A 27,125-nucleotide genomic window follows, 5' to 3' on the forward strand; every position below is an offset into this window, starting at 1 on the left:
GGAGGAGAAAGAGGAGAAAGAGGAGAGAGATTAGCAATAAAAGGAAAAGAGAAAAATAAGAATAAGAACAAAAAAAAAAGGAGAAGAATTGTGCTGGGAAGAGAACCAAGGACGATGACGACTTGTAAACGAAGACGGAAGAGGAGGAAGAGGAAGAGGAAGAGGAGGAGGAGGAGGAGGAGGAGGAGGAGGAGGAGGAGGAGGAGGAGGAGAGGCAACGCGTAGAAGTAGCAATAAAAGACAGAGGAAAACAAGAATAATACCCAGAAAGGAGGAGGAAGGAGAACTAAGATGGACGGAGGAGGAGGAAAAGAAGGAGGAGGAGGAGGAGAAAGAAAATGAAGTGAAGGAGCAAGAAAATACGATAAAGAACGAGAGGAAAGAAAAAGAATAATGGTGAATAGGAGGATAAATAATAAAGAGCCATACACGAAACATCCTTTTACGTAAATGGCTTAAAAAAATGGTGTTTGTATCTAGTTAGTATAAGTAAGAGTGGTATGATTGAATGAATGGGGGGTATGGATATAACAAGAGGGTATAAATGTTACATGAGGGTATGGATGTAACAGAGGTCAGAGGAATATAGTAAGGGAGGGCAGCTGTTTGAGTAGGGGGTAGGGATTTAATAAGAGTGGGTGTGGATATAACAGAAAAGGAAGGGAAGGGAAGGGAAGGGATGGGAAGGGAAAAGAAGGGAAGGAAGAAATGGAGAGCAGAGGAGAAGAGAGGAGAGGAGAGGAGAGGAGAAGAGAGGAGAGGAAAGGAGAGGAGGGAGAGGAAGGGAAGGGAAGGGAAGGGAAGGGAAGGGAAGGGAAGGGAAGAGAAGAGAAGGGAAGGAAAGGAAAGGAAAGCAAGGCACAAACCAAACCAAACCAAACCAAACCAAATCAAAGGAAAAAAAGGCAAGAAAAATATAGAAAAAGCAAAACAAAACAAGAACAAGAGGAGGAGAGAACACAAGGCACACGAAAGGAGGAAAAAGAGGGAAAAAGCAGGAAAAAGAAGGAAAACCGTATCGTGCTGAGAACCTCCTTAAGGGTACACCAGACACGGGTTACGAAGCCCCTAAGGAACACCACGACAACATTTCACAATCCCCGTTCAGGTCCGCAAGACTCCCTTCAGCAGGTCCCCCCAAACACCCCACCCACTAGCCCACCAACCAGCCCACCAGCCCACCAGCACCAGCAGCCACCAGTCCCAATACCCCAATCACACAAAGCCTTCACCGCAAACTCTAAACAGAATCTCAGCCAATCCAGTCAGCCCGGTAGCCCCAGCATCCCCCAGGGCCCAGTGGAGGTAGGGGAGAGGGTGGGGGAGGGAAAGGAGGGTAGAGGGAGAAGAGCAGGGCAATGGAAGCGCAAAGGACCGAGAGAGAGAGAGACAGGGAAAGGGAGAGAGGGAGAGGGAGAGAGGGAGAAAGTCGAGTAGGAGTGAGATGGGAAGCTAAAGTGACGATGAGAGAGAGAGAGAGAGAGAGAGAGAGAGAGAGAGAGAGAGAGAGAGAGAGAGAGAGAGAGAGAGAGAGAGAGAGAGAGAGAGAGAGAGAGAGAGAGAGAGAGAGAGAGAGAGAGAGAGAGAGAGAGAGAGAGAGAGAGAGAGAGAGAAGATCAGGTGGTAGAATAAAAGCAGATAGGAGAGAGAGAGAGGAGAGGAAAGGAGAGGAGGGTGGAGGAACAGAGGGAGGAAAGAGGGAGGGAAAGTCTGATAAGTGGAATGGATGAACGAAAGTGGAGGGAACCACGAAGAATGGAGGAAAACGGAGGGAAATACAAAGAGGAAGAGGAGGAAGAGGAAGAAGCGAAAGAAGAGGAGGAAGAGGAGAAGGAAGAAGAAGAAAGATGAGTAAACTGAGTATCCCTCCCAAATGGAACCCAGAAAAAAAAAATGGAAGAGGAAGAAGAAGAAGAAGAGGAGGAGGAAAAAGAAAAGGAGGGGCAGAAAAATCCACGAAAATATAAGAAATACTTAAAAAAAAGGAAAAAGGAAAAATAAAAATATGAGTTGAAACAGGAAGGAAAAAAATATATTAGAATAAAAAGAAGGAAGAAAAGAAAGAAAGAAAGAAAGAAAGAAAGAAAGAAGGAAGGAAGGGAAGAGTGTGAAAGAATGAAGCAAAAAAATATAGGAGTAGGAAAAAAAGGAAGGAGGGAAAGAGAAGAGTACAAGGAAGAAAAGCAAGACAAGGAAAAAAATAAAAGAATTAAAGATATAGAGAAGAGACGTTATCAAGATGAAAAAAGGAGGAAGAAAAGAAAATAGAAAAGTAAGAAAAGGAGACGAGACAAAAAAGATAAACAAAGATAAAAACGAAGGTGTGAGGGAAAGAAAATGTAACAAGAGCAAAATGAAGAAAAATCAGGTGCAAAAGTAAGCGAATTTAGAACACAAGAGAGAAGAAGGAAGAAGAGAAGACACAGAAGGAGGAAAAGGAAAGAAAGAAAAACCAGGCACAAGAGAAGAAGCAAATAGGAAAAAAATACAGAAAAATCAAGAAAAAACACAAAAATTAAGGAAGATAAAACAAAAGAGAACAGAAAATAGAAAAATATCAAGACACGAACTGACAAAAATAAAGAAAACTAACACAATAAAACATAAAAGAGACTCAAATATACACAGAAGGAGGCGCAGAAGGTGGAGACACGTGACAGAGAAAAAAAAAAAAAAAAAACAAGACACGAACAGACAAAAATAAAGAACTAATTAAATATATCATAAACAATACAATAAAACATAACAAAAGACCTAAAAATACACAGAAGGAGGCGCAGAAGGTGGAGGCACGTGACGGGTGTGTGGGAGACGCCCTCTGTCGGCTGGAATGATCGTCTATCGAGGTAGCAGCTCATGACACAAGAGTAGTGGCGCACATTTGTATTGGGGCGGCTTACAAAACACTCTATTGGCAAAACGCTTCAAGCAGGATTTGGTCAGAAAATTGCTCTCTCTCTCTCTCTCTCTCTCTCTCTCTCTCTCTCTCTCTCTCTCTCTCTCTCTCTCTCTCTCTCTCTCTCTCTCTCTCTCTCTCTCCTTGCCTGCGTGTTTGAGATAGAGCCAGAGCGAGAGCGAGAGAGAGAGAGAGAGAGAGAGAGAGAGAGAGAGAGAGAGAGAGAATTACTATACTCTCCACTCATGTACTCTATACTTATGGTTGAGAGCTTCATCATCTTTCCTCTCCTCTACACACACACACACACACACACACACACACACACACACACACACACACACACACACACACACACACACACACACACACACACACACACACACACAAATATAGCATGAGAAAACAAGGGAAAAAGGGAAAGAGGAAGGAAACACGCAAAAAACACACAAACACACACACAAAAAAAAAGGTGAGAGGCGAGAAGCACACACGAACCAGAGAGAGAGAGAGAGAGAGAGAGAGAGAGAGAGAGAGAGAGAGAGAGAGAGAGAGAGAGAGAGAGAGAGAGAGAGAAAGGTCATACATAGACACAGAAGTAGAAGTGACGGAACAGTATCAAGAGAGTGAAGTGAAACACAACAAAACAGAACAGAAAGTGGGAAGAGACGTGTAGAGAACAGCGCATCTCAATTTACTGCGAAGTGGCAAAAAAATCCTCTCAGTGAAGTGCTAAAAAAAGGCGTTCATGTGAGAAAACTCTAAAAACACCTAAATGGAGTAAGATAGCTTTACATGAGAGAGAGAGAGAGAGAGAGAGAGAGAGAGAGAGAGAGAGAGAGAGAGAGAGAGAGAGAGAGAGAGAGAGAGAGAGAGAGAGAGAGAGAGAGAGAGAGAGAGAGAGAGAGAGAGAGAGAGAGAGAGAGAGAGAGAGATTCCATGAAAGACCCACACAATATAAAAAAAAATAAGAGAGAAAAGAGAAACAAGAAAATGACGATGAGAGTTTGAGGTGGGAGAGCAAAGAGCGATAGAAGAGGAGGTATGGAAAGAAGAAGAGGAAGAGGAGGAAGAGGAGGAAGAGGAACAACAGGAGGAAGGAGGAGAAGGATAAAGGGTGAAGAGAAATGTAAATTGGTAAAGTTAGGGTGAAAGAGAGAGAGAGAGAGAGAGAGAGAGAGAGAGAGAGAGAGAGAGAGAGAGAGAGAGAGAGAGAGAGAGAGAGAGAGAGAGAGAGAGAGAGAGAGAGAGAGAGAGAGAGAGAGAGAGAGAGAATGCGTGGGATTGAAGACGTCTATCAGAACCAGAGTCACCTTGAGAGAACAAGTGATGGGGAGAAGAAGGAGGAAGAAATGGAGAGAAGAAGGAGATGAAAGAAGAACTGAAGGATGGAAAGATAGATGGACAATGAAAAAAAAATGAAAATGGATACGTGGAAATAAGACAATAAAAGACAGTACGAGAAGGAATGAAGAGATCGAAGGAAGAACGAAAAACGGGAAGAAAAAATAAAAGATAAAATAGAAGGAGAACACAAAATGACACGGGATAGAAGGGAAACACAACATGAAAGGAGAAAGGAAGGGGAGACACGAGAGAAACATCTAAGCAAAATTTTAAAAAGACAGCAAAGGAAACAAAAATATAAATTAAACTAAGAGACGGAAGAAGGATAAGGGAAACAGGTACTGGGAAAGAGAAAGAGAAACAAGAATACGAGATAACAGGGAGAATATAAAAGGAAATAAACCTTCGGGGAGGAGAGGGAAGCAAGAAGAAGAGGAAGAAGAAACAGTCAGCGGGAGAGATTTGTAAAAAAGAGATTGAAACAGACCGTGAGAGAGAGAGAGAGAGAGAGAGAGAGAGAGAGAGAGAGAGAGAGAGAGAGAGAGAGAGAGAGAGAGAGAGAGAGAGAGAGAGAGAGAGAGAGAGAGAGAGAGAGAGAGAGAGAGAGAGAGAGAGAGAAACACCCACAGGCACACAATGACAAAGGTTTCTTGATACCCTTTCTGTCTCAACCTTGCAATATGACAAGAAACACAAGACTCCACAACCCAAACACATTCTTGCTTTTCCTAATTCGGTTAAGACAGGATTATTGGCAGAAACCCGCTCTCTGTCACGACACCCACGTAATTGGATACACATAAACAACACCACTCACTGACGAGAAAAACAGCATATGATAACATGTATTGTATTAGGATTAGGTGCAGGCGACCCCGCGATCTATATATATCCTCTCTCCGTGACGAGGATGCGAATATCAGAGCGTGGAATACAATACGCCCCCAGCTGCTAAAAGACAAACAGTAGCGTGTCCCTCGCCTCACACACGTCATATTGTATTATTGGCGCTATAAAGGTGGAGATAATTAAAGTACTGGTGTATATCTTATTATGGTTAATGTAGGTTTTGATTTAGGAAAAGGAAAGAAAGGCATTGAATCAAATACTGTTAAAAGACAAACAGTAGCGTGTTCCTCGCCTCACACACGTCATATTGTATTCTCTGGCGCTATAAAGGTGGAGATAATTAAAGTACTGGTGTATATCTTATTGTGGTTAATGTAAGTTTTGATTTAGGAAAAGGAAAAAAAAAGCGTGGAATCTAATACTGCTAAAAGACAAACAGACACGTCATATTGTAATCTCTGGCGTTGCAAAGATGAAAATAGTTAACGTACTGCTATCTATGTAATTGTGGTTTTTGTACATTCTGATTTAGGAAAAGGAAAGAAAAAGAGTGGAATATAATTGCTAAACAGACAAATAGTAGTGGATCCCTCGCCTCAACACACGTCACATTGTATTCTCTAGCGCTGTATAGGTGAAAATAATTAAAGTATTGGTATATATCTAATTGTGGTTACTGTAAGATTAGGCTGAGGAAAAGGAAAGAAAGGCATTTAATCAAACACTGCTAAAAGACAAACAGTAGTGGATCCCTCGCATCACACACGTCACATTGTATTCTCTGGCACTGTAAAGATGAAAATAATCAACGCACTGGTATATATCTAACTGTTTTTATTGTAGTTTTTTTTATTTAGGAAAAAGGAAAAACAGCGTGGAATACAATGCTGCTAAAAGACAAACACACACGTCATATATTAATCACTGGCGCTGTAAAGGTGAAAATAATTTATACTTGTATGTAATTGTGATTATTGTACGTTTAGGTTTAGGAAAGAAAAGAAAGGCACTCTCATTCTTCGGCTACCTGATATCGTATGTAAATTGATGACGTGAAGGGCTATTATTGTACATATATACATAATGGTGTAGCTAATTACTGTACACACATATACAAAGGTGTAGCCATCATTGTACACACATATACAAAGGTGTAGCTAACCATTGTGCACACATATACAAAGGTGTAGCTAATCATTGTACACACATATACAAAGGTGTAGCCATCATTGTACACACATATACAAAGGTGTAGCTAACCATTGTGCACACATATACAAAGGTGTAGCCATCATTGTACACACATATACAAAGGTGTAGCCATCATTGTACACACATATACAAAGGTGTAGCCATCATTGTACACACATATACAAAGGTGTAGCCATCATTATACACACATATACAAAGGTGTAGCTAATCATTGTACACACATATACAAAGGTGTAGCCATCATTGTACACACATATACAAAGATGTAGCCATCATTGTACACACATATACAAAGGTGTAGTCATCATTGTACACACATATACAAAGGTGTAGTAATCATTGTACACGCATATTTTTTTGTGTAAGAGGAAAGTTGATCAAGGGCAACATAAAACGAAGAAAAACGCCCACTAAGTTGCTAGTCCCCCTGCAGGTACGAGACTTATTAAAAAAAAATGGGGTAAATATCTTGAAAGGTGTCTATGAAATGTATCTATGAAGGTGTGGCTAATTACCTACCTATCTGATGTAACTATGATTATTGTACATCAAGATTTAAGAAAAGGAAAGAAAAGCAGTGTCTTATCCTTCAGACACGTAATATCGTATGCAAATTGGCGTTGTAAGACTATAGATTACCGTACACGTATATATGATGCAATTATTATTAACCTGTTTACTCAGATTCAGAAAAAGGAAGGAAAAACACAGCTTCATCCCTCCCTCGCCTCAAGCACATGTGATATCGTATTCATTGAAGTCATAAGCAAGAGAGTAAGGATTATCGTACATGTACATGATATGGTACGACGATTATTGACTTCTGCATTCAGATTAGAAATACTCGCACACACACACACACACACACACACACACACACACGCCCGGTAGCTCAGTGGTTAGAGCGCTGGCTTCACAAGCCAGAGGACCGGGGTTCGATTCCCCGGCCGGGTGGAGATATTTGGGTGTGTCTCCTTTCACGTGTAGCCCCTGTTCACCTAGCAAAGAGTAGGTACAGGATTTAAATCGAGGAGTTGTGACCTTGTTGTCCCGGTGTGTGGTGTGTGTCTGGTCTCAGGCCTATCCGAAGATCGGAAATAATGAGCTCTGAGCTCGTTCCGTAGGGTAACGTCTGGCTGTCTCGTCAGAGACTGCAGCAGATCAAACAGTGAAACACACACACACACACACACACACACACACACACACACACACACACACACACACACACAAACAGACTGCCGCAACCTTCGCCACAAATACATGTAATATCGTATTCATGAATGCTGGGAAGACGTGACTACTGGTTCTCGCACGCGGGGATGAGGCATGCTGATTTATTTATTTATTCATCTACTTATCATTACTATTATCATTATTATTAGTATTATTGTTGTTATTATTATTTATGTAAGAGGAGCACTGATCAAAGCTAATAAGTTGAAAAAAAAAATACATGAATGTCAGTCCCCAAACAAAAGTCAGAGAATTATCGAACACTGTAGGATACGTATCTTGAAACCTTCCCTCTTTAAAGAATATAAGAGTTCGAGTTATAGGAAGGAAATACAGAAGCAGGCAGGGAGTTCCAGAGTTTACAAGATTAAGGGACGAATGACTGCGAATATTGATTAACTCTTGCATCAGAGAGGTAGACAGAACAGGGATGAGAATGTAACAAAGTCTTGTGCAGCGAGGGCATGGAAGGAGGGGAAGCAAGTTAGCAAGATCAGAAGAGCAGTTACCGTGACAATAGCGGTAGAAGATAGGAAGAGATGCAACACTGCGACTAAGGGAAGGGCTGGAGACAGAGGAGAGGAGCTATCACTGAATACTTTTAAAATTATGATTATAAATAACTGTAGATCAAAATAAAAGGAAACTTGAGAAGGTAAAGGGCAAACACTAAAGGCAATATCGTATTCAGTATAACAACTGCGCCGTGATTGCCGTGACCGTGATGTGACAATTATAACTTGTGCACTCAGATCAACCGAGCAGCGAAGGTAACGGTAAGACTCACACAACCTTCCTGTCATTTCATACGAGTGCTATTGTATTGCCTGCAGCTAAAAATACAACTGAGCCATGATCCTCGCACTTGTCTCTACTAGAATACAATTACCATTATTAACGTGTGTGTTCAAATTACACCCTTTTCTGTAGTAGTGAATGTAATATCTATGATACCAGTTGAAGCGGTAAAGAAATACGAGGGAAGTACGGATTTTCTTCAGCGACTGTGATATCAATTAGTGCTGACGAATATATTAGAATCATAATGAAATTGTTGGTCTGATTGTAGCCACCCACCGCCACTCCATCACGTGTGTCTTCTCACGGCCTTGGTCTTGTCTTCTCTCTTTCCTTTCTTTCCTCTTATTAACTAAAACCCACATATTGCTCCCTGTTTCCTCAATTATAGGTGTTTCCCATTAATCTATCACACACCACCGCCAAACACACAAAGCAGGGACCACCGCGGCGCCCTGCCCCGCGTAAGGTTGGTTTTGCCAAGTTACCGCACACGAAACCGAAGCGCGAGACTCATATATTGCAAAAGTCGAACGATCCATTGCAACTGCATAAAACATTCGCTTACTGTATTGGCACACTCTTAGGCCCCGAGATGTTCCATTACTGCACGCCTTCTCCCTTTTCTCCTCGACACGCTAGGCAAGGTTCGGCTCCCTCACCGCCCTCCACCTCCCTCCAGCTCACCCTTGTCTGCCTCTGCCTCTGCCTCCCCGCCTCCTCACCCGCTGGGGTTCCGAGGCAGTGGGAGGATTTTCTTCGCACAGACGATTGGGGATTTGTTGGATGAGTGGTGACTGGCGCCGAGCAAATCTCAATTGTGGATAAACCCAGTTGTGAAGTCCCCGCTCAAAGCTGCCGGGATGGTGTGGCAGTCTTGTCTTGCGGGGGCTGTGGCTGTGTGGAGGTAGTGGAGGTGGTGGTGGAGGTGGTGGAGGAAGTGGAGGTGGCCTTGTATCCCCAATGTTTCCCCCTCACTGGCTGCGTGTGGAGTGTAAAGCCCTGCCACGCGATGCAGGCTGCGGGATAAGCCCAATCTCTCGTGTGTACCCTGGCCCGTGTTCCTCTCTTTGTTCTCTCATACTGTTTTCAAAGGCCACGTTAATTAGCCCAGTTCTCATGAGTGATTCTCCCACTGATGATGCAGAATCCCTCTCATGCTATTACTGGAACCATGAAAACACCCTTGAAAACCCTAATGACCTCCAGCAGAGTCTGTTCACAGTGACAGGTGGATGCATATTCTGAAACATTCATGTCTCGCATCGACGCTACACTCAAAAGGCTCTAGTTGAAGTTACACTGGTATTCAATGGTGCTTCTACGGTTCTAATGACAGATAAGCAAGGTATCTACATTATTAACACGAGAAACACTCTTGAGAACGCGGCTAAGCATCTTTGTAACCTTTAAAAATAGTCGTGGTGAGAGTAAAACCTTTCAAATTATACTGAATGATGTTTCTAATGATAGATAAACAAGGTATCTACATTATTAACACGAAAAACACTCTTGAGAACACCGCTAAGCATCTGTGGCCTTTAAAAACAGTCGTGGTGAGGGCAAAATGTTTCAGAAGAGAGGCCATGAGGGGATACTTAAGCAAATACTGTACCTGCCTTGTCACGAAGGAACCTTAGCGATGATATATCTGGTGCGATCACTGCCGCTGGAGTGACTTTATCTTATTGGCGTGGGAGTAGCAATAGCGTTAGCGATTCTCCACGCAGCCTTCATGTAAGCCTTTATCATCCTGGGTTTATACGATTACTGTTATCAGCGCTAGTAAAGGTCTCTATTGTGGGTTTTATACTCTATTTCCTGTTCTTTTTGTCCCGCTTCATGTGAGATTACGATGCCTGGCGGTTCTCTGGCACAATGATCTCCTCGTTGTCTATAAGGTCGTGAGTTCAATTCCAGCTCGTTTTTTTTTTTTTTTTTTCGTGCACATCGCTGTATTGTACCTGACGGGCGCCAAATGACCTCCTCTTTGTGGCGCCATAAGTGATCCCTTACATCCATCCAGGGATTTCTCCTATCTTTTATACTCCCTCGATTAGTTTAAGTATCTTTTCAGTGTCAGTTTTATCCCATTATTCTAACACGCTTTGTTGTCATCAGGGCTGCTTTCAAAGGCCACGATGATAAACAATCAGGCTCACAGGTGTTTCTTCCTACTGGTGGTGCAAAACAAGCATTTAACTCAAACTGTTGATTAAATTTTCAAGCCCTCTTTTGTCTCTCTCTCTCTCTCTCTCTCTCTCTCTCTCTCTCTCTCTCTCTCTCTCTCTCTCTCTGTATCTATCTATCTATCTATTTAACGTGAAAAGCCTTCAGAACCTCCCCATAATTTCCACAGGTGATAATTTTACTTGCCTGGGAATTGTTATGTAGGGTTCGCCATTAATAATCGGCTTTCCCCCCCCCTTTTTTCATTGCTCTTTGTTGCTGAGCCGAAGCCATTCTTACATGAAAAGAATAGGAAAATAATACAGTTAATGAAACGTAACCGAGATGAGACAGAGGAAACGTTTGGTGCTCCTCCATCACACAAAGACAAACTCATTATTCATATTTTTTTTCCTCCTTCACCCATGACAAATTCCTGCTGCTTTCCTATTCTTATTTTCCTTATTTGTTTCCATTTTCTTTTAACCTTCCGCTTCTCTCTTGGTTTGGTTCTTGCATGGTGTTCTGCCTCATGTTCTTTATACTTTATTTATCTATTAGTTTATTGAAGTTTGGAAAGACACTAAGGATTAAACACAGTGCCTAACTAAACAAGATGGATACTCCTTCACTCGACTCATTACACACACAGACACACACACACACACACACATGGTCCGTATTCAGAAACGCTTTACTCTCTCACCACGACCATTTTCCAAGGCCACAGAGATGATTAGCGAATTTTCCAAGTGTGTTTCTTCAATCGGTAATGTAAAAATCTTGTCACTCTGCCTCTAGACCCGTAAAAACACCTTTAAAATCACTCTTCTCTCTCACCACGACTATTTTCCAAGGCCACAGAGATGACTAGCGGGGTTTTCAAGAGTGTTTCTCCAGCTAATAATGTAGAAATCTTGTCACTCTGCCTCTAGAATCGTAAAAACACCTTAAAAACTCGTGTAAACTCAAATAAAGCCTTCTGAAACAGTGGAGGTGAAGCACAGAGGAGTATGAGAATACGAGCCTTAGACACACACAGACCAGTTTTCCCTTTACCGCTTCTCACACGCAGGGTTGGTCAGTCTTGTCGAGATGCGTGAATTGCAGTACTAATCCCTAACGCCAGCGGGGAAATGAGGTTACTGATTATGAAAGATATTAATGGATGGCTTCTGTGATAAAGAGGCGGCGGTAATTAATGTGGCGTGTCCTTCCCTCATAAAAAACAAGGCACGCTGAGAGACGAAACGCTCTCATAATGGTCACTTCCAAAGCCAAACGTCCATTAATGAAAAAAAAATGATGAGCACTCGCTACAAAACACAGGGGAAGGAAATTTCGCTATTGCATTACAGGAGCGCGTCAGGAGGTAGTTATGAGGTCAGCATCCCGCCGGCTGTCCGTCAGTCAGCGCTTCCAGGCAGACAGGGAGAGACTGACGGACGCTCCGGCTAAGGTTAATTATAAACTCCTCGTGGTATAAAGGCTGAGAGAGAGAGAGAGAGAGAGAGAGAGAGAGAGAGAGAGAGAGAGATACTAGATAGCTAAGAAGACAAATAGAAGAGTAAATACTCAAGCCAACTTAAAAATCAGATGGTTAGACAGGACAATTTGAGTTATTGGTTGATAGATAGATGGATAGATAGGTAGAAAAGAAAATGGATAGATACATAGGAAGGAAAGAAGGAAGGATGGAAGAGGAAAGAAGCAAGAAAAAGAGATAGAAAGGAGAGAGGGATCAGTGGAATGAAAGAACAGGAAAAGGAAGGGAACGATGGAGAAAGGAAAAGGGAAAAATAAAGAAAATGTAAAGGTAGACAGGACAGTATGAAAGTACCAGGCAGGAGGGAAGCAGGGAGGTGGGAGCAGGTAAGTGTTGGGGGCGTAGGCAGGTGGTTGGGAGGGCGGGCGGGTAATTCGGCAGGAGCAGGTGCAGGCGTGAGTGTGTATTAAATGCACTCGTGAGCGTGAGTGAGTGCAGGCAGACAAATAGATAAACAAGTTTTATACGTGCCATCCTCTCTAAATTAAGTGGCAAACTAACAAATTTATCTCATCTATCTGCCAATGCATCCATCCATCTCTCTCTCTCTCTCTCTCTCTCTCTCTCTCTCTCTCTCTCTCTCTCTCTCTCTCTCTGTCTGTCTGTCTAATATTACTAATAGCCTCCTGTCTGTACGTGGATGTGTCTCTCACCATTTTCCACAGCGCGAGACACAATCCAGGAATGAAACTATCAGAGGAGTGATCGAGAATCAGTGCTGAATAAAGTGACATTCCTGACTAGTCACTTCAGTCAACAGATATCAAACACTTTCATAACATGACCAGGTATTTGCAGTGGAACACATTAGCACACGAGTCCTAGAATAAGGTATTGGTGGATAGAGTTCATTAATACAGAAGACATTGGTAGATCAGGCTAAGAAATTCAATACATTTCAAGTACCACTGAGCGAGTCAATTACTCAGGCGAGGGGAGGATGAGTGGGAGGGGCGGCGGGGAAGGCGGGGAGGCGGCCAGGTAACGAGGCAACCAACTCCTCGGCCAATAACAGGCACTAGTCATGATCACGTGGGATGAAGGGAGCCTCACCGTCAACACTGTCCGCACCCGTGCACGCGCCACGCCTTAGGCTCTGCTTCCCTTACTTTTTCCGCTCGTCACTTCATTGGACTTGCCACATTAAGCATGCTGCCGTTCCGCAAAACACTGCCAGTATTGATATATACGACTGAACAACAACACTGGAGGGGAGGAGGAAGGGACAGACAGAGAACACTGAGAAGTTTACATTTATTTTTGGTTTATTAATGAATGCTTTCAGCAGTGACGTCTTTTTCATGGCATTTTTATTACTATTGGACGAGCCTTCTCAATACAGACAGATTTTGACAGTGGGCAGATGCCATCCACTCTGCACCGGCCACCGGTGGCCGGTGCAGGGTGGATGGCATCTGCCCACTGTCAAAATCTGTATATAAACTGGTTGGTCACGTCCACCGCTGCTGCTGCTCACGAAGAAAATGAGACCACTGTGAGAGAGACAGGCTGGCTCGGCACTGTGTGACACGTGCACTTTTTTCCTGATATTGTACATTTGTTTTTGTTTTTGTTTTTTTATGAATTCATTTTTATTTGGTTTAGCTTTACTCAATTATGATAAGTTTACAACTTTACATATTAAAGCCACATTAATCTCAATGCCACATGCTGCAATATTTTCTTGATTCCCAGAATTCTTCACTTTTTGCTTTTGTCACCCCGCCATCATCCTAGAGAAGAACATTATATTAACCTGTTCTGTGACCAGTGGCCTTAGGAATACTAAGGAATACCACTGCTAGTACTGGAAATAAGTATTAAAGCGAATGCTGCTAAACATGGCAAAATTTGAGCTTCAAACTATAAAATAATAAACGGAGTTTGTATGAATTATTAACAGCGATAAGTATCGCTGAAGCGTATCGCGTGCAGGGTTCAGACGAGTAGGCTGCCGGGGCAGTGAGGCAGCCATCTGTCCACTCAACTGAAGGACACCAACGTAATCGCCCACTCATTTATTGAAGTAAAAAAAAAATAAATAAATAAAAAAAAAACTTAGAGCCAAACACAATTATTATATACACCAAATGAACATTGGGGTGAGCAATATACCAGCAAATAACAGAGAACGGACCCCGGAACACTCTGAACCACCTCCCGTCACCAACACTCCCGCTGATGCCACGTCACTCACATGTCCGTGTGGTGTAGCCTATAGTGTGCTCCACACCCATCTGTTATCTTTCCTCAGACTTGTGTATGGAAGGGTCTATGGGGCTGATATCCTACCTAGGGCAAGTACGATCATCAGTTGTGATTTTGAGTGCACATAACGCATCAGGATTAGCCTTATAATCTATTATTTATCGAATATTTGAAAACTCTGAGTAGGCTGCTCGGCTCGCACAGTTCCGCACGATATTGACATAACATCCTGCACTTTCACTTTTTCAAGTACAATACTGCGAATACCACGTTTCTTTTAAAAGTGTCGAGAAAGGAATGACTCACTCTGTTCTATGTAATATTTCAAGGAAAAATGTTCCCTACTATTTTATTTATTCGTCGAAGTAAGTCAGCCCTTCACAAGTTCCGAAGCCGCGAAGCTGATGCCAGCTCCGAAAATCTTAATAAAATGTTGTCTAATAATTATTTGACAGCAAAGTGGTTCTGGAAACACATATCAGTAAAACAACATTTCCTACAATTTGGCTGTAAGGAAAACATAGACTTATCTACAAAAAACTTGTAATAATGTAAACTATAAAACTGGTGTGGAGCTGTGCAAAGCGAGCCGGAGGTACTTAGAGATTTCAAATATTCGATAAATAATGAATTATAAGACTACTGATGATGCATTAAATACACTCTTAATGGCAGCTTATACTAGTGCTTGCCCTAGTTAGGATATCACCACCATGGAGCCTTTCATACCCCAGTTCGAGCGAAGATAAAAGTGTGGAGCACAAGGAGTAGGAACACTCGGACAACTGTCACACAACATCGTCCATTCATTCACCATACAGCATCCATGAACTCCCTTCCCCCGCCTCCACTCATACTCCCAGGCCTCTCTAACACTCACCGTCTCTGGACAGCCGGGATGATGTGAAAATCTTCGGATGTCACTAAAACACGGAAATAAATGGATGATACACAGGGCCCACGTGAACGCATGAGGGCAGCAGATCTTGAGGGCGGTGACGCAGTGAGAACAGTCGTCATTATATAATAACTTGATGAATATTATGATTATTATTTCATTTAGCTACAGTTTCGAAAAAATCTGAAAAAAAAATCATAGTAACGTAGAAATGGTAGCAAAGACGATAGGGAAGCTAGAATAGGGATGATTGCAGAGAGAGGAAGAGCCAGGAAGGGAGGTGGATGGATGGGAGGGGAAGTGGCGGACTGGCGGGCATTTGAATCCCTGCGTAATGAAGGAGCGTCCCTGCCGCGCCCTGGACACCATCAGATATAAAACGTTCGGGAAGATTATTTGTGCCCATTATATCATCTGCATAAATTAATGCCGGAGAGAGAGAGAGAGAGAGAGAGAGAGAGAGAGAGAGAGAGAGAGAAATAGTGGTGAGGGTTCTCGCTGTCCTTATCTGACATACACTCCAATATCTGTTAACTTACCAATATTGAAAGTATTGCCACCACTACTTCTAATTATTATTATTGCTGTTGCTGCACACACTGTACTGCACACACACACACACACACACACACACACACACACATATATATATATATATATATATATATATATATATATATATATATATATATATATATATATATATATATATATATATATATATGATAGAGTGAGAAAGAGAGAGAGGAAGTGAGAGAGCGGAATAAATATATGCTCTTTATTTTCCCTCAGGCTCACTCGGCTGCGGCTCAGCTTATCTCTTCCGCCGCGTGACCCCAGGATGGACCCCGGCGAGGACTGACCCCGGGAAGCCCTTCAGCGCGACCAGAGACACACCGCCTCGCAGACACCAATATCCACCACCACCACCACCACACCTCGGAGATGTAGCGGCAGCATTGTGTTGCGCCTCGCCCAGCTCTCAGCCCCCAGCCAGGCGGAAAGACCCCACCAAGACATCAATAGCAGTCTACCCACAAGGAGGCCACGTGGACCGCTTAACAAGGCTGCTCCTCGTCCTCATCCTGTCCTGCTGCAACACAAAGACCACTCACGCCACCAAAGGGACCCGGACAAGACCCGCGGACCACAGGGACCCCCGAGGCCATGGCGCACCCGGCGGTAGCGTGTCGGGGAAAATCTAACAAGGGAAAAAATTAACACGAGGCTCTGTTATCTTCTCTTCCTTTCCGCGGCGGTATGTGGGCGTGGTTGTGGGCGGCGGCGAGCGTGTGGGCGTGGGTGGAGGCTACCACGCCCACCACGCCTTCCAGAAGCAGCAATGTAGTGGCCGAGGTGCCTGGCCTGGATGTGGGTAAGTGTGGGTCAAGTCTCTCTCTCTCTCTCTCTCTCTCTCTCTCTCTCTCTCTCTCTCTCATGCTAGCTCTCACCCTCTGGCCATCCCTCAAAATCTTTCCCTCTCCCTTCGCTCTCACACGCTCCCATAACATTTCCTTCCCTCACTCTCTTTTTTTCCACCTCACACTTGTTTCATTCTTCACTCCTGCACGTTTGCTCTCCCCTATGCAGTGCCTCTCCCTTGTTCTCTCCCCCAATGCAAACTCCCAGCCCTTTCTCTCTCACACGCAATCCTCGCAGCCTTCAAACCTATCCTTTCCTCTCCCTTTTCCTCTCCCTCGTTCTATCTCACCAGCCATTTCCTTCGCTTCCTCTCCCTTACTATCTCTCCCTCCCTCTCCCTGCCTCTCCCTCCCATCCCTGAAGAATAGACGCGATCCGAAGACGTATTATCGATCTGGAAACTCAATGACATCTCTATAAATCTTCCTAATCTTCCGTATTGCTTCCCGTTTTCTCTAAAGAGTATTTGAGAGAAAACGACATCTTTTTCCTCTTCATACTCAATGCAGTGTTGTCATTTGTTCAGGCGGTAGAAATAGTGGCTCTCTCTCTCTCTCTCTCTCTCTCTCTCTCTCTCTCTCTCTCTCTGGGGAGGATAAGATGGTGAAAATATTCTTTCTCTCAACTAAATGTCTCTTACAGGATGCAATTTTCTCCACCGTACGAAAGAATGAGAGAGAGAGAGAGAGTTAATTTGCGTTTTCAAGCAGGTGTTTTTCCCTCACAAAGCTTTCGATGTTGCAATTTTATTATTCATTTATTGTTTTTTTCATGCCTTCTCTCTCTCTCTCTCTCTCTCTCTCTCTCTCTCTCTCTCTCTCTCTCTCTCTCTCTCTCTCTCTCTCTCATAATGTCTCTTCTCCCTCCCCCATTCCCATTATAATACGTTCCTCCTCCTCCTCCTCCTCCTCCTCCTCCTCCTTCTCCTCCTCCTCCTCCTCCTCCTCCTCCTCCTCCTCCTCCTCCTCCTCCTCCTCTTCTTACTTCGGTCCCATGATAATACGTGTCTTTACCTCCTCCTCCTCTGATATATGCTTCTCTCTCTCTCTCTCTCTCTCTCTCTCTCTCTCTCTCTCTCTCTCTCTCTCTCTCTTCTCTTTCTCTCTCTCTCTCTCTCTCTCTCTCTCTCTCTCTCTCTCTCTCTCTCTCTCTCTCTCTCTCTCTCTCTCTCTCTCTCTCTCTCTCTCTCTCCCTTTCCTTCAAGGCATTACTGGATCTTCCTTCCTTCCTTATCCCTCCTCTCCATCATCTTCACGCTACCCATCCCATCTCCCTCTCCCTCTCCCTCTCCCTCTCACTCTCACTCTCTCTCACTCTCACTCACGGTGCAGTATTACGAAAATCCCCTCCTTCCCTCTCTCTCTCTCTCTCTCTCTCTCTCTCTCTCTCTCTCTCTCTCTCTCTCTCTCTCTCTCTCTACCTATTTCTACTCTCATTCCTTCGCTATTTCCTTTTCATTTTCTATTTTTCCCTATTTCTTTCTTCATTTATTTCTTTATCTAGTTTTTTTTTTCATTGTCTTCTTTTTCTTGTTCTTTTCTTCTTCCTTCCTTTCATTTTCTATTTTTCCTCTTCCTTTCTTCTTTTATTTCCTTGTCTATTTTTTTTCTTTTTGTTCATTGTCTTCGTTTTTTTCTTCTCCTTTTCTTCTTCCTCCTTTCGTATATGTTTCTATCTTTCTTCTTCCTCTCTTTATCTTTTCCTCCTCCTCCTCCTCTTCCTCTTCTTCTTCTTCTTCTCCACTACTCTTATTATTTCATTTACTATTAATTCCTCACTTTCCTTCTTTTCGTGTATCTTCCTTCCTTCCTTCCTTCATTCATTCAGTTCCTCATTCGCTTAGTCTTTTAACGTTATCTTTACTCTCTCTCTCTCTCTCTCTCTCTCTCTCTCTCTCTCTCTCTCTCTCTCTCTTTATTCATATTCCCTCATTCCTCCTCCCTTCCTAATCCTCTTCCCTATTTTCTTTATCTCCCAACCGTATCGTCGTTGTCCTCCTCCTCCTCCTCCTCCTCCTCCTCCTCCTCCTCTTCCTCTTCCTCATTCTTCTCCTCTAATACCTTCTCCTCTTCCTCCCTTCCATCCTTCCTTGCCTCAATTTACTCCTCTCGTTGCTTCTTGCTTCTTTCATTCTTCCTTCAGTCCTTTATTTTCCTTTCCTCTATTTATCCCCTTTCCTTCTTCTCCTCCTTTCCTCCTTTCTTATCTTTCCTCCTATCCTCCTCTTCCGGTTTTTTCCTCCATGTCCTCTTTCCTTCGTTTCCTTGACTTTTTTCTTATTCTCCTTCTGCCTCTACTTCTTGTTTTCATTTCCTTTCCTTTCTTTTCTTATTCTTCTTATTGTTTCTATTTTCTTCTCTGTTTCCTTCTTTCTATATTTTTCTTTTTCTCTACTTTGTTTCACTTCCTTCTCTCTTTCCTTCCTATTTCTATCTTCCCTCCTTCATTCACCTTTTATTTACTATTTTCTTCCATCTACTGTTTTTATCTAAGCTTCTTCCTCCACCTCTCTTCCTCACCCTCCATTTATTAAGTACTTTCCATCTATTCTTTCGTCTATTTTTTCTTCTTTTATCTCTCTTCTCATTCTTGATTTACTTCACTTCCTATTCACTCTTTCCTAACTGGTTTAATCCTCTACATTTCTTCCTCTACTTCTCTTCCTTACCCTCCATCTACTCCACGTCTTCTATCTACTCTTTCTTTACTGTTTACATCTATTTTTCATCTTCTTCTTCTTCCTCTCACCCTCTATCTATCACACACTCTGTCTATCCTTTCCTTATACATTTCTTTTTCTATTCCTCTCCTCCTTATTCTCCATCTACTCTGTTTTTTCTATCTATCTTTTCCTATCTATTTTTCTTCTTCTGTATCTCCTTCTCACCCTTTATCTACTATGCATTCTCTATCTACCCTTTCCTTATTGCTTTTTATCTATTTTCAACACTTTCCTTACTCTTTTTCATATACGTTTCTTCCTCTACTTCTTCTCCTCACCCTCCATTTGCACACCTATCCCTCCACCTTCCTCTCTCCTTCCTCCCGCAGTCGGAAACAAGACGCCAGGCAGGAGGGAAGGCAGTGTTGATGTATACACGACCGCAAAACTTGCCTAACTTAACTAGACTTGATTTGTTGTCAGGATTTTTCACAGCAGGAGCAAGATTCACATGTCCACTGTAGAGAGGTGTTAAATGCTGTTCCTGCTTCTTCTCTTCTTCCTCTTCCTCTTCCTCTTTCTTCTCTTCTTCCTCCTCCTTTTCTTCCTCTTCTTTCGTCATTTTCATTTCTTGTTCTTCCATATCTTGTCCTCCTCCTGCTCTTCTCCTCTTCCTCTTCCTCTTTCTTCTCTTCTTCATCTTTCGCTTCCTTCGTCTTTCTTATTTCTTATTCTTCCTTATCTTCGTCTTCTTCTTCTTCTTCTTCTTCTTCTTCTTCTTCTTCTTCTTCTTCTTCTTCTTCTTCTTCTTCTTCTTCTTCTTCTTCTTCTTCTTCTTCTTCTTCTTCTTCTTCTTCTTCTTCTTCTTCTTCTTCTTCTTCTTCTTCTTCTTCTTCTCCTCCTCCTCCTCCTCCTCCTCCTCCTCCTCCTCCTCCTCCTCCTCCTCCTCCTCCTCCTCCTCCTCCTCTTCCTCCTCCTCCTCCTCTTCCTCCTCCTCCTCCTGTTCCTTAATGCCCAGTCCTTAAGATTCACTTGTACTATTTCTCTCTCTCTCTCTCTCTCTCTCTCTCTCTCTCTCTCTCTCTCTCTCTCAGTCGTTAAGGCGTCCGAGGGTCCATTTAAGGCTTAAGGTCGTTCATACGGTACTTTTAAAGGTGTGAGTTGAGCCTTAGTTGCATTTGTGTCTTTGATTAAGGGATATGCGTTCTCAAAAGCCTCCTCCTCCTCCTCCTCCTCCTCCTCCTCCTCCTCCTCCTCCTCTTCTTCCTCTTCTTCTTCTTCTTCCTTCTCTCGGTAATTGGAGATAACTTGTCTTCTTTGATCTATTTTTCCTCGTCGTTTTCTCCTTTTTTTTTATTTTTTGTGTGTCTTTCTTCACTCCTCTTGGCTTTCTCTGTTTGCTGTTTGTCTTTTATTTAACTTTTTCTTTCTTCTTTTGTTTGTTTCTTTCTTTCCTCGTCTCCTTCCCTCCTGCCTTCCTTGTTTGTTTGTGTGTGTGTGTGTGTGTGTGTGTGTGTGTGTGTGTGTGTGTGTGTGTGTGTGTTTTGTTCTCTGTGTCTTGTTTGGTTCTTTCTTTCTGTTTTGTTGATTTTGTCTGTCTGGTTCTCTCTCTCTCTCTCTCTCTCTCTCTCTCTCTCTCTCTCTCTCTCTCTCTCTCTCTCTCTCTCTCTCTCTCTCTCTCTCTCTCTCTCTCTCTCTCTCTCTCTCTCTCTCTCTCTCTCTGTACTATTACTACTACTACTACTACTACTACTACTACTACTACTACTACTACTACTACTATTACTACTGCTATCATTATTACTACTACTACCAACAATACTACTGCTACTACTACTACCACCACTACTATTACTACTACCACCACTACAACTACTACTACTACTACTAATAATAATAATAATAATACCACCATCACCACCACCACCACTACTACCACCACCACCACCACTACCACCACCACTACCACTTCTGCTAGAACTGAATGGAGATGAATAGGCGGACATGAAGTGGGTGTTGGGAAATATGCAACTTAAATACATGAAGACGATATTTACCGATTAAAATCCCTTGACTTGGCAAAATATAGAAAAAAAAATAAGAGGATTGGAATGTGACAAGTAAGTAGGAAGCCGTAAGTACGAATATGTGAGTGAATTCGTTATGTGAGAGAAGAGAACTGGCTAAGGACAACAAAATATAAAGAAAAAAAAAATGCCCACACAGTTACCAGTCTTCTTAAAGAGCCGATAGAATTAGGCAAAGGATAGGAACAAATATGTGTGTAAGTGTGTAAATGTGTAAGTGTGTATGTGGGAGTCAGCGAACGTAGCGTCACAATCTGAAAACACATCGGCAATCTTTCCGTCCCCGCGTGAAACAATACTAGCCATTAGTTCACATTCACGCCGCTGACCGCCCCTCGATGCGCCGCCGATGAAAGGAGCGACGCATTGAGGGAGGAGGAAAATGAGAAAAATGAGGGAAATAATAGCAATCTTCATGCAGGGAATTAATAAAGCTATAAAGTAGGTTCATTTACATACCACTTCCAGAGAGAGAGAGAGAGAGAGAGAGAGAGAGAGAGAGAGAGGGAACGAGGGAGAGTGACTGACACACCATTAATCTCCGACTTGCGTATTCTCCTTTCGTATTTTTCGCACACAAGCTTCGGGGTGAGTGTGAAGAGGAGGGAGGGATGTCTGGAGGAGGAGGAGGAGGAGGAGGAGGAGGAGGAGGAGGAGGAGGAGGAGGAGGAGGAGGAGGAGGAGGAGGAGGAGGACGTAATGTAAAAGGTAAGATGAAGGAAGGGAAGAAAAAATGGAACGCAGAGGAAAGGAGCCAGGTTTAGAATGAGAAATGAGAGAGAGAGAGAGAGAGAGAGAGAGAGAGAGAGAGAGAGAGAGAGAGAGAGAGAGAGAGAGAGAGAGAGAGAGAGAGAGAGAATTTTCAAACGGTTAAGACAAAGTAACCTAATATTATGTTTATATTTGAAAAGCACCAAAAATTTTTACATTTTTCATCTTTCCTTCCTTCCTTCCTTCCCTCCTTCCTTCATTCCTTCCTTCCTTCCTTCCCTCCTTTCTTCCTTCCTTTCTTTCTTTCTTTCTTTCTTTCTTTCTTTCTTTCTTTCTTTCTTCCTTCCCTTCCTTCCTTCATTCATTCACTGCGCCATTTACTTTTCACCCACACAAAGGAACACAAAGGATGAACAAGCAGCAGCAGATCCTTTGTCTCTTACTAGGTTGATTGTTTTCTTTTTTTTTCTTTTTAGTTGCCAATTTTTTTCTTTGTTCTTCCTCTTCTTGTGTTTAATCCATGTTTTTTATCTTCATTCTCTCTCTCTCTCTCTCTCTCTCTCTCTCTCTCTCTCTCTCTCTCTCTCTCTCTCTCTCTCTCTCTCTCTCTCTCTCTCTCTCTCTCTCTCTCTCATCTTCTCTTCATGCCTCCTTACCTCCTTCCTTCTCCATTTTCTTTATTAATACTGCCCCACCTGTCTCTCTCTCTCTCTCTCTCTCTCTCTCTCTCTCTCTCTCTCTCTCTCTCTCTCTCTCTCTCTCTCCTCTCTCTTCCATTTCCTTTACCAATCATCTTTTTCTCAATCATTTCTCTCCCTTACTCCTTTCCTCTCTCTCCCTTTCTCCCACTCCCTCTCCCTCTCCCTCTCTCTCCATTCCTACCTACCTCCTTCCCTTTCCATTTCCTTCACCCATCACCTCTTTCCTCCTTATTGTCAAATTGTACCTCTCCCTCCCTCCCTCTCTCTCTCTCTCTCCTCCTCTCCTTCTTCCTTCCTCCTCCTCTTCCTCTTGCGCCTCACACTACTACAACTCTCCTCAATACCATCTCATTTCTCATCAAATATAGCATACCTCTCCCTCTCTCCCTCGCTCTCCCTCTCCCTCTCTCTCTCTCTGATAGGGTAACACGCGACCGGATCATGACGTCAGCAGAGAACATGGGACTCGTATTTATCAAGTGACAAACGATTTATTCGGGCCTATTGACATGTTTGTGGCGAAGGTGGCTAGCCAATCAGGGGAAAGGCAGGCGCAGAAGGTGGATAGTGATTGGTTAGGCGGTCGGGAGCAATTCCCCGCCCCAGTGCTTCCTTAAGATGAACTCAACCAGTGTTTCAAGTGTTTCCTCTCGCTTGTTTGTTTGTGTTGGGGTGTGTTGTGTTAGGGTGGCTTGTGGTGTGTGTGTGTGTGTGTGTGTGTGTGTGTGTGTTTGACAGACAGACAGACAGACAGACAGAGACACAAAGACACTAGGTAAACAAGACATTACAGCGTCCAGCAGTCTACCATCATCACCACTGTTACCAAAACAACAACAACAACAACAACAACAACAACAACAACAACAACAAGTACTAACCACACTAACTACACACGTACACACTTTTACCAGCACCACCACCACCACCACCACCACCACCACCAGATCCCTGTGGCGCGGCATGACGAAAAACTCATCTTTTGCACAAAGTTTCTGGCAGAGAGACATTGCGAGGCTAAACTACCACGACCCTTTGTCTCTCCTGTTCAACCTCACTGCGAACACACACACACACACACACACACACACACACACACACACACACACACACACACACACACACACACACACACACACACACACACACACACACACACACACAGGGAAACAGGGACACAGGGTAACAGGGAATCAGGGACACAAGAACACAGAGAAACAGGGACACAGAGACACAGGAAAACAGGACGCAGGCCATAGAGACACAGGGAAATAAGGAAACAGGGATACAAAGACACAGACACAGGGAAACAGGGAAACAGGGATAAAGAAACACATCGAAACATACATAGATAAAGAGATAAACAGGGAATAAGGTAACAAAGAAACATAAACAAAGGGAAACAGACACAGGAAAACAGGGAAACAGGATTAAAGAGAGAGAGAGAGAGAGAGAGAGAGAGAGAGAGAGAAGAAGGACATCTGTTTAAGAATTTGTGGTAAAAGAGAACATACAATGAACAATTAATTCCAGCCACCACCACCACCACCACCACCACCACCACCACCGACCACCATTACGACCAGCACAGCCTCCACCATAACCCTTTTTACCCCTACGACTTCCATTACGACCAAGCATTACCATTACCTTGATTTTTTACCGCCACTTCTACTACCACCACAGTCACCACTCCTGTTTTACAACCACTACTATTGCTACCACCGCCACCGCTGCTGTCCTTCACCTTATGACAGCTCCATGTGTTTCTACAGCTGCTGCTACTGCTGGAACTGCTACTTGTGGTGCTGCTAAGGTGCTTTGCTGGTTATTATTGCTGTTTCTTTGAGTTTTATTGTTAGTTTTCGTTGTTTTTCGTGTTTTGATTATGGTGGAGGTATGGTTTTCATTATTACCTCCACCATTTACTACTACCACAGTCTCTACCACACTCATCTCCCAGCCACATTCATAACACCACCATATTCATAACAATCACCACTCACTCCCAACACCACACACGCACAGTCAACACCCCACACGCAATAACTTCCATATCACCACCACTCAAATTACTATAGACTTACCACCACACATACGCCTTCCACCACACCCCTTTAACCACCACACGCACCACCAGCCACTACCACCACCACCGAAGTGTCACGCAGACGGGCTGTGGTTATCTAAGCGAACTAACTAAATTATGCTGCATGAACTTGTCTAAATAAACTTTAATTTCCACCGCCGGCTCGCGTGGTGGGTGCGTTTTCCCGTGTAAATATAGTGTTTAACTTCGCCTCTTGGTGTTAAAACTGCTCCTACTGCAAACAAACAGCGCCCTTATTCATTTGATTTTATATTCCGCCCTTTGAGACGTGGCGAGGGAGGCGGAAAGAAAAATAGGGGAAATAGGAACATAGGGAGTATATACCTTACCACTAAATTAATAATGCTCCTTTTTCATTTCATATTTACGAGGAAGTTGGAAAGAAAATAAAAAACTGAGTCTACTAAATAAACAACACTCTTTTTCATTCCATTTCACTCTACCTTCACTGTTATGGACGTAACAGCGAGGGTGGAAAGGAGAAATAGGGAGAATAGGAAAAAAAGGAGTGAATATTGTGATTTCGTGTCTTAAGTGTTTAAAAACTTAATCTTCACCAAATAAGCAACGAACTTTTTCATTCGATATTCATTCTACCTTCACTCTTATGGACCTAGTGACGAGGATGGAAGGGATAATACGGAGAAGAGGAAAAATGGAGCAAATATTGTGATCTCGTGTCTTAGTGTCCAAAAACTGACTCTTCACTAAACAGGCAATGCACTTTTTTCATTCCATATCCACTCTACCTTCACTTTCATGGACGTATTGGCGAGGATGGAAGGGAAAAACAGGTAGAATAGGAAAAAATGGACTGAATATTATGATTTCGTCTCTGAAGAGTTCAAAACTGTATCAACTAAATAAGCAATCCACTTTTCATTCATTTCATATTTACTCTACCTTGACTCTTTCAAATGTAGCGGCGAGGACGGAATGAGAAATAGGGAGAAGAGGAAAACAGGCAGTAAAATTCACGTCTTGCTTCTAAAACACACACTATTCCTTCACTGAAATAAACAAACACACTTCTTCACTTCATTTCCTGTTCACTCTATCCTTCACTCTTACGAACGAAGGAAGGAGAAATGAAGAAGAAAAAAAAAACATATAGAACTTGTAATAACCTCATCTCGCGGTGTCAAATGTCCTCTTACACTACACAGAAGCAACAAACTTCATCTTACTTTACATTCACACTAACACTCACCCTTAGGGACACACGGGCGCGGAGTACCTGAGGGAGAAAGGGACACGGGTGTAATATAGTGCTATACATCATCTGCTCCATCTCTAAACACAATTACTCATTTGGCTTTATATTCATTCAATTTTCACTCTTACGGACGCGGAAACAAGGTGAGGGGAGATGGGAATATGGGTAATGAATATAGATATGCACAGGAGGGGTGTGAGGGGAAATGGGTGAGGGGAAAAGCAGGAGGGTGAATATGGGGAGTAAAATAAAAGGGGAGATAGAGAAATGGGGAAAATAAATAGAAAACAAAACGAGACTGAAAGAGAGAAGAAGAGAAAGAGTTAGATAGAGGGGAAAGACACTTGGGGGAGGGGAAATGATGGGAGGAAAGGAGGGAAAACTTATTAGCGGTGTGAAATTATAGACAGAGGGGAAAGAGGGGGGAGATAAAAGGAGGGTAGACTTCTTAGAGAGGATTGACATTATGAGGGAGGTAAGGGGAGGGAGGGAAAGAGAGGGGAGACTTGTGAGGGTGTAAGATTGGGGGGAGAGGGGAATGAATGGGGAAATAAATAAACAAACTTGTGGGGGGGGTCGTGATATTGCGTGAGGGGAGGTGAGGGGAGGAAAGGAGGGGAAACTTAGCCGGGGGGGCTTTCAAGGGAAACAGGACTAGTGATATAGGTGAGGGAAGTGAGGGAAGCACAGGTGAGGGTAAGGGGAATTTTGAAAGCTATAGGGAGGAGAGAAGGTACAAAAGTTAGAGGGGAGGAATGTGAGGGGAACAATGTAAAGGAGAATAAAGATGAGGGGAAGACTGGTGAGAGGAAGAAAGGCAAGGCGAGGAAAGTGATTTTAAAAGTGAGGGAAGAAGGATGAGGGGAAGATGTAGTGAGGAGATGTGGGAAAGAAGACTGAGGGAACCAAAGCTGAGGGGAGGAAAGAAAAGGAGACGAGAGGCAAGAGTTAAAAATGAGGGAGGTGGTGAGGGGAAGGAAGGCAAAGGGAGGGGAAAAGATGAGGAAGATCAAAGAGGGGAGTTAAAATGAGAGGGAGAAAATTATGACGACAAAGA

At 43.1% G+C, this 27,125-nt stretch overlaps 2 protein-coding genes across 3 annotated transcripts in view; both read left to right on the plus strand.

Moving 5' to 3' along the window:
• LOC123510860 (leucine-rich repeat extensin-like protein 5) overlaps positions 1-9,586 on the plus strand; it is an 83,379-nt gene extending 73,793 nt beyond the window's left edge. The window contains exons 7-9 of the mRNA XM_045266300.1: positions 1,109-1,317; positions 9,194-9,245; positions 9,486-9,586. Coding sequence (XP_045122235.1) covers positions 1,109-1,317; positions 9,194-9,245; positions 9,486-9,586 — 362 coding nt within the window. The remainder of the gene's footprint in view (positions 1-1,108; positions 1,318-9,193; positions 9,246-9,485) is intronic.
• Positions 1-27,125, plus strand: part of LOC123510997 — a 173,871-nt gene that overhangs the window by 72,340 nt on the left and 74,406 nt on the right. For both annotated transcript variants that reach the window (XM_045266597.1, XM_045266598.1), the window contains one exon: positions 15,952-16,534. In XM_045266597.1, the coding sequence (XP_045122532.1) occupies positions 16,420-16,534 (115 nt within the window). In that variant the 5' untranslated portion in view covers positions 15,952-16,419. The remainder of the gene's footprint in view (positions 1-15,951; positions 16,535-27,125) is intronic.

Source organism: Portunus trituberculatus, chromosome 30 (assembly GCF_017591435.1).
Source record: "Portunus trituberculatus isolate SZX2019 chromosome 30, ASM1759143v1, whole genome shotgun sequence".
Taxonomy (NCBI): Eukaryota; Metazoa; Arthropoda; class Malacostraca; order Decapoda; family Portunidae; genus Portunus; species Portunus trituberculatus.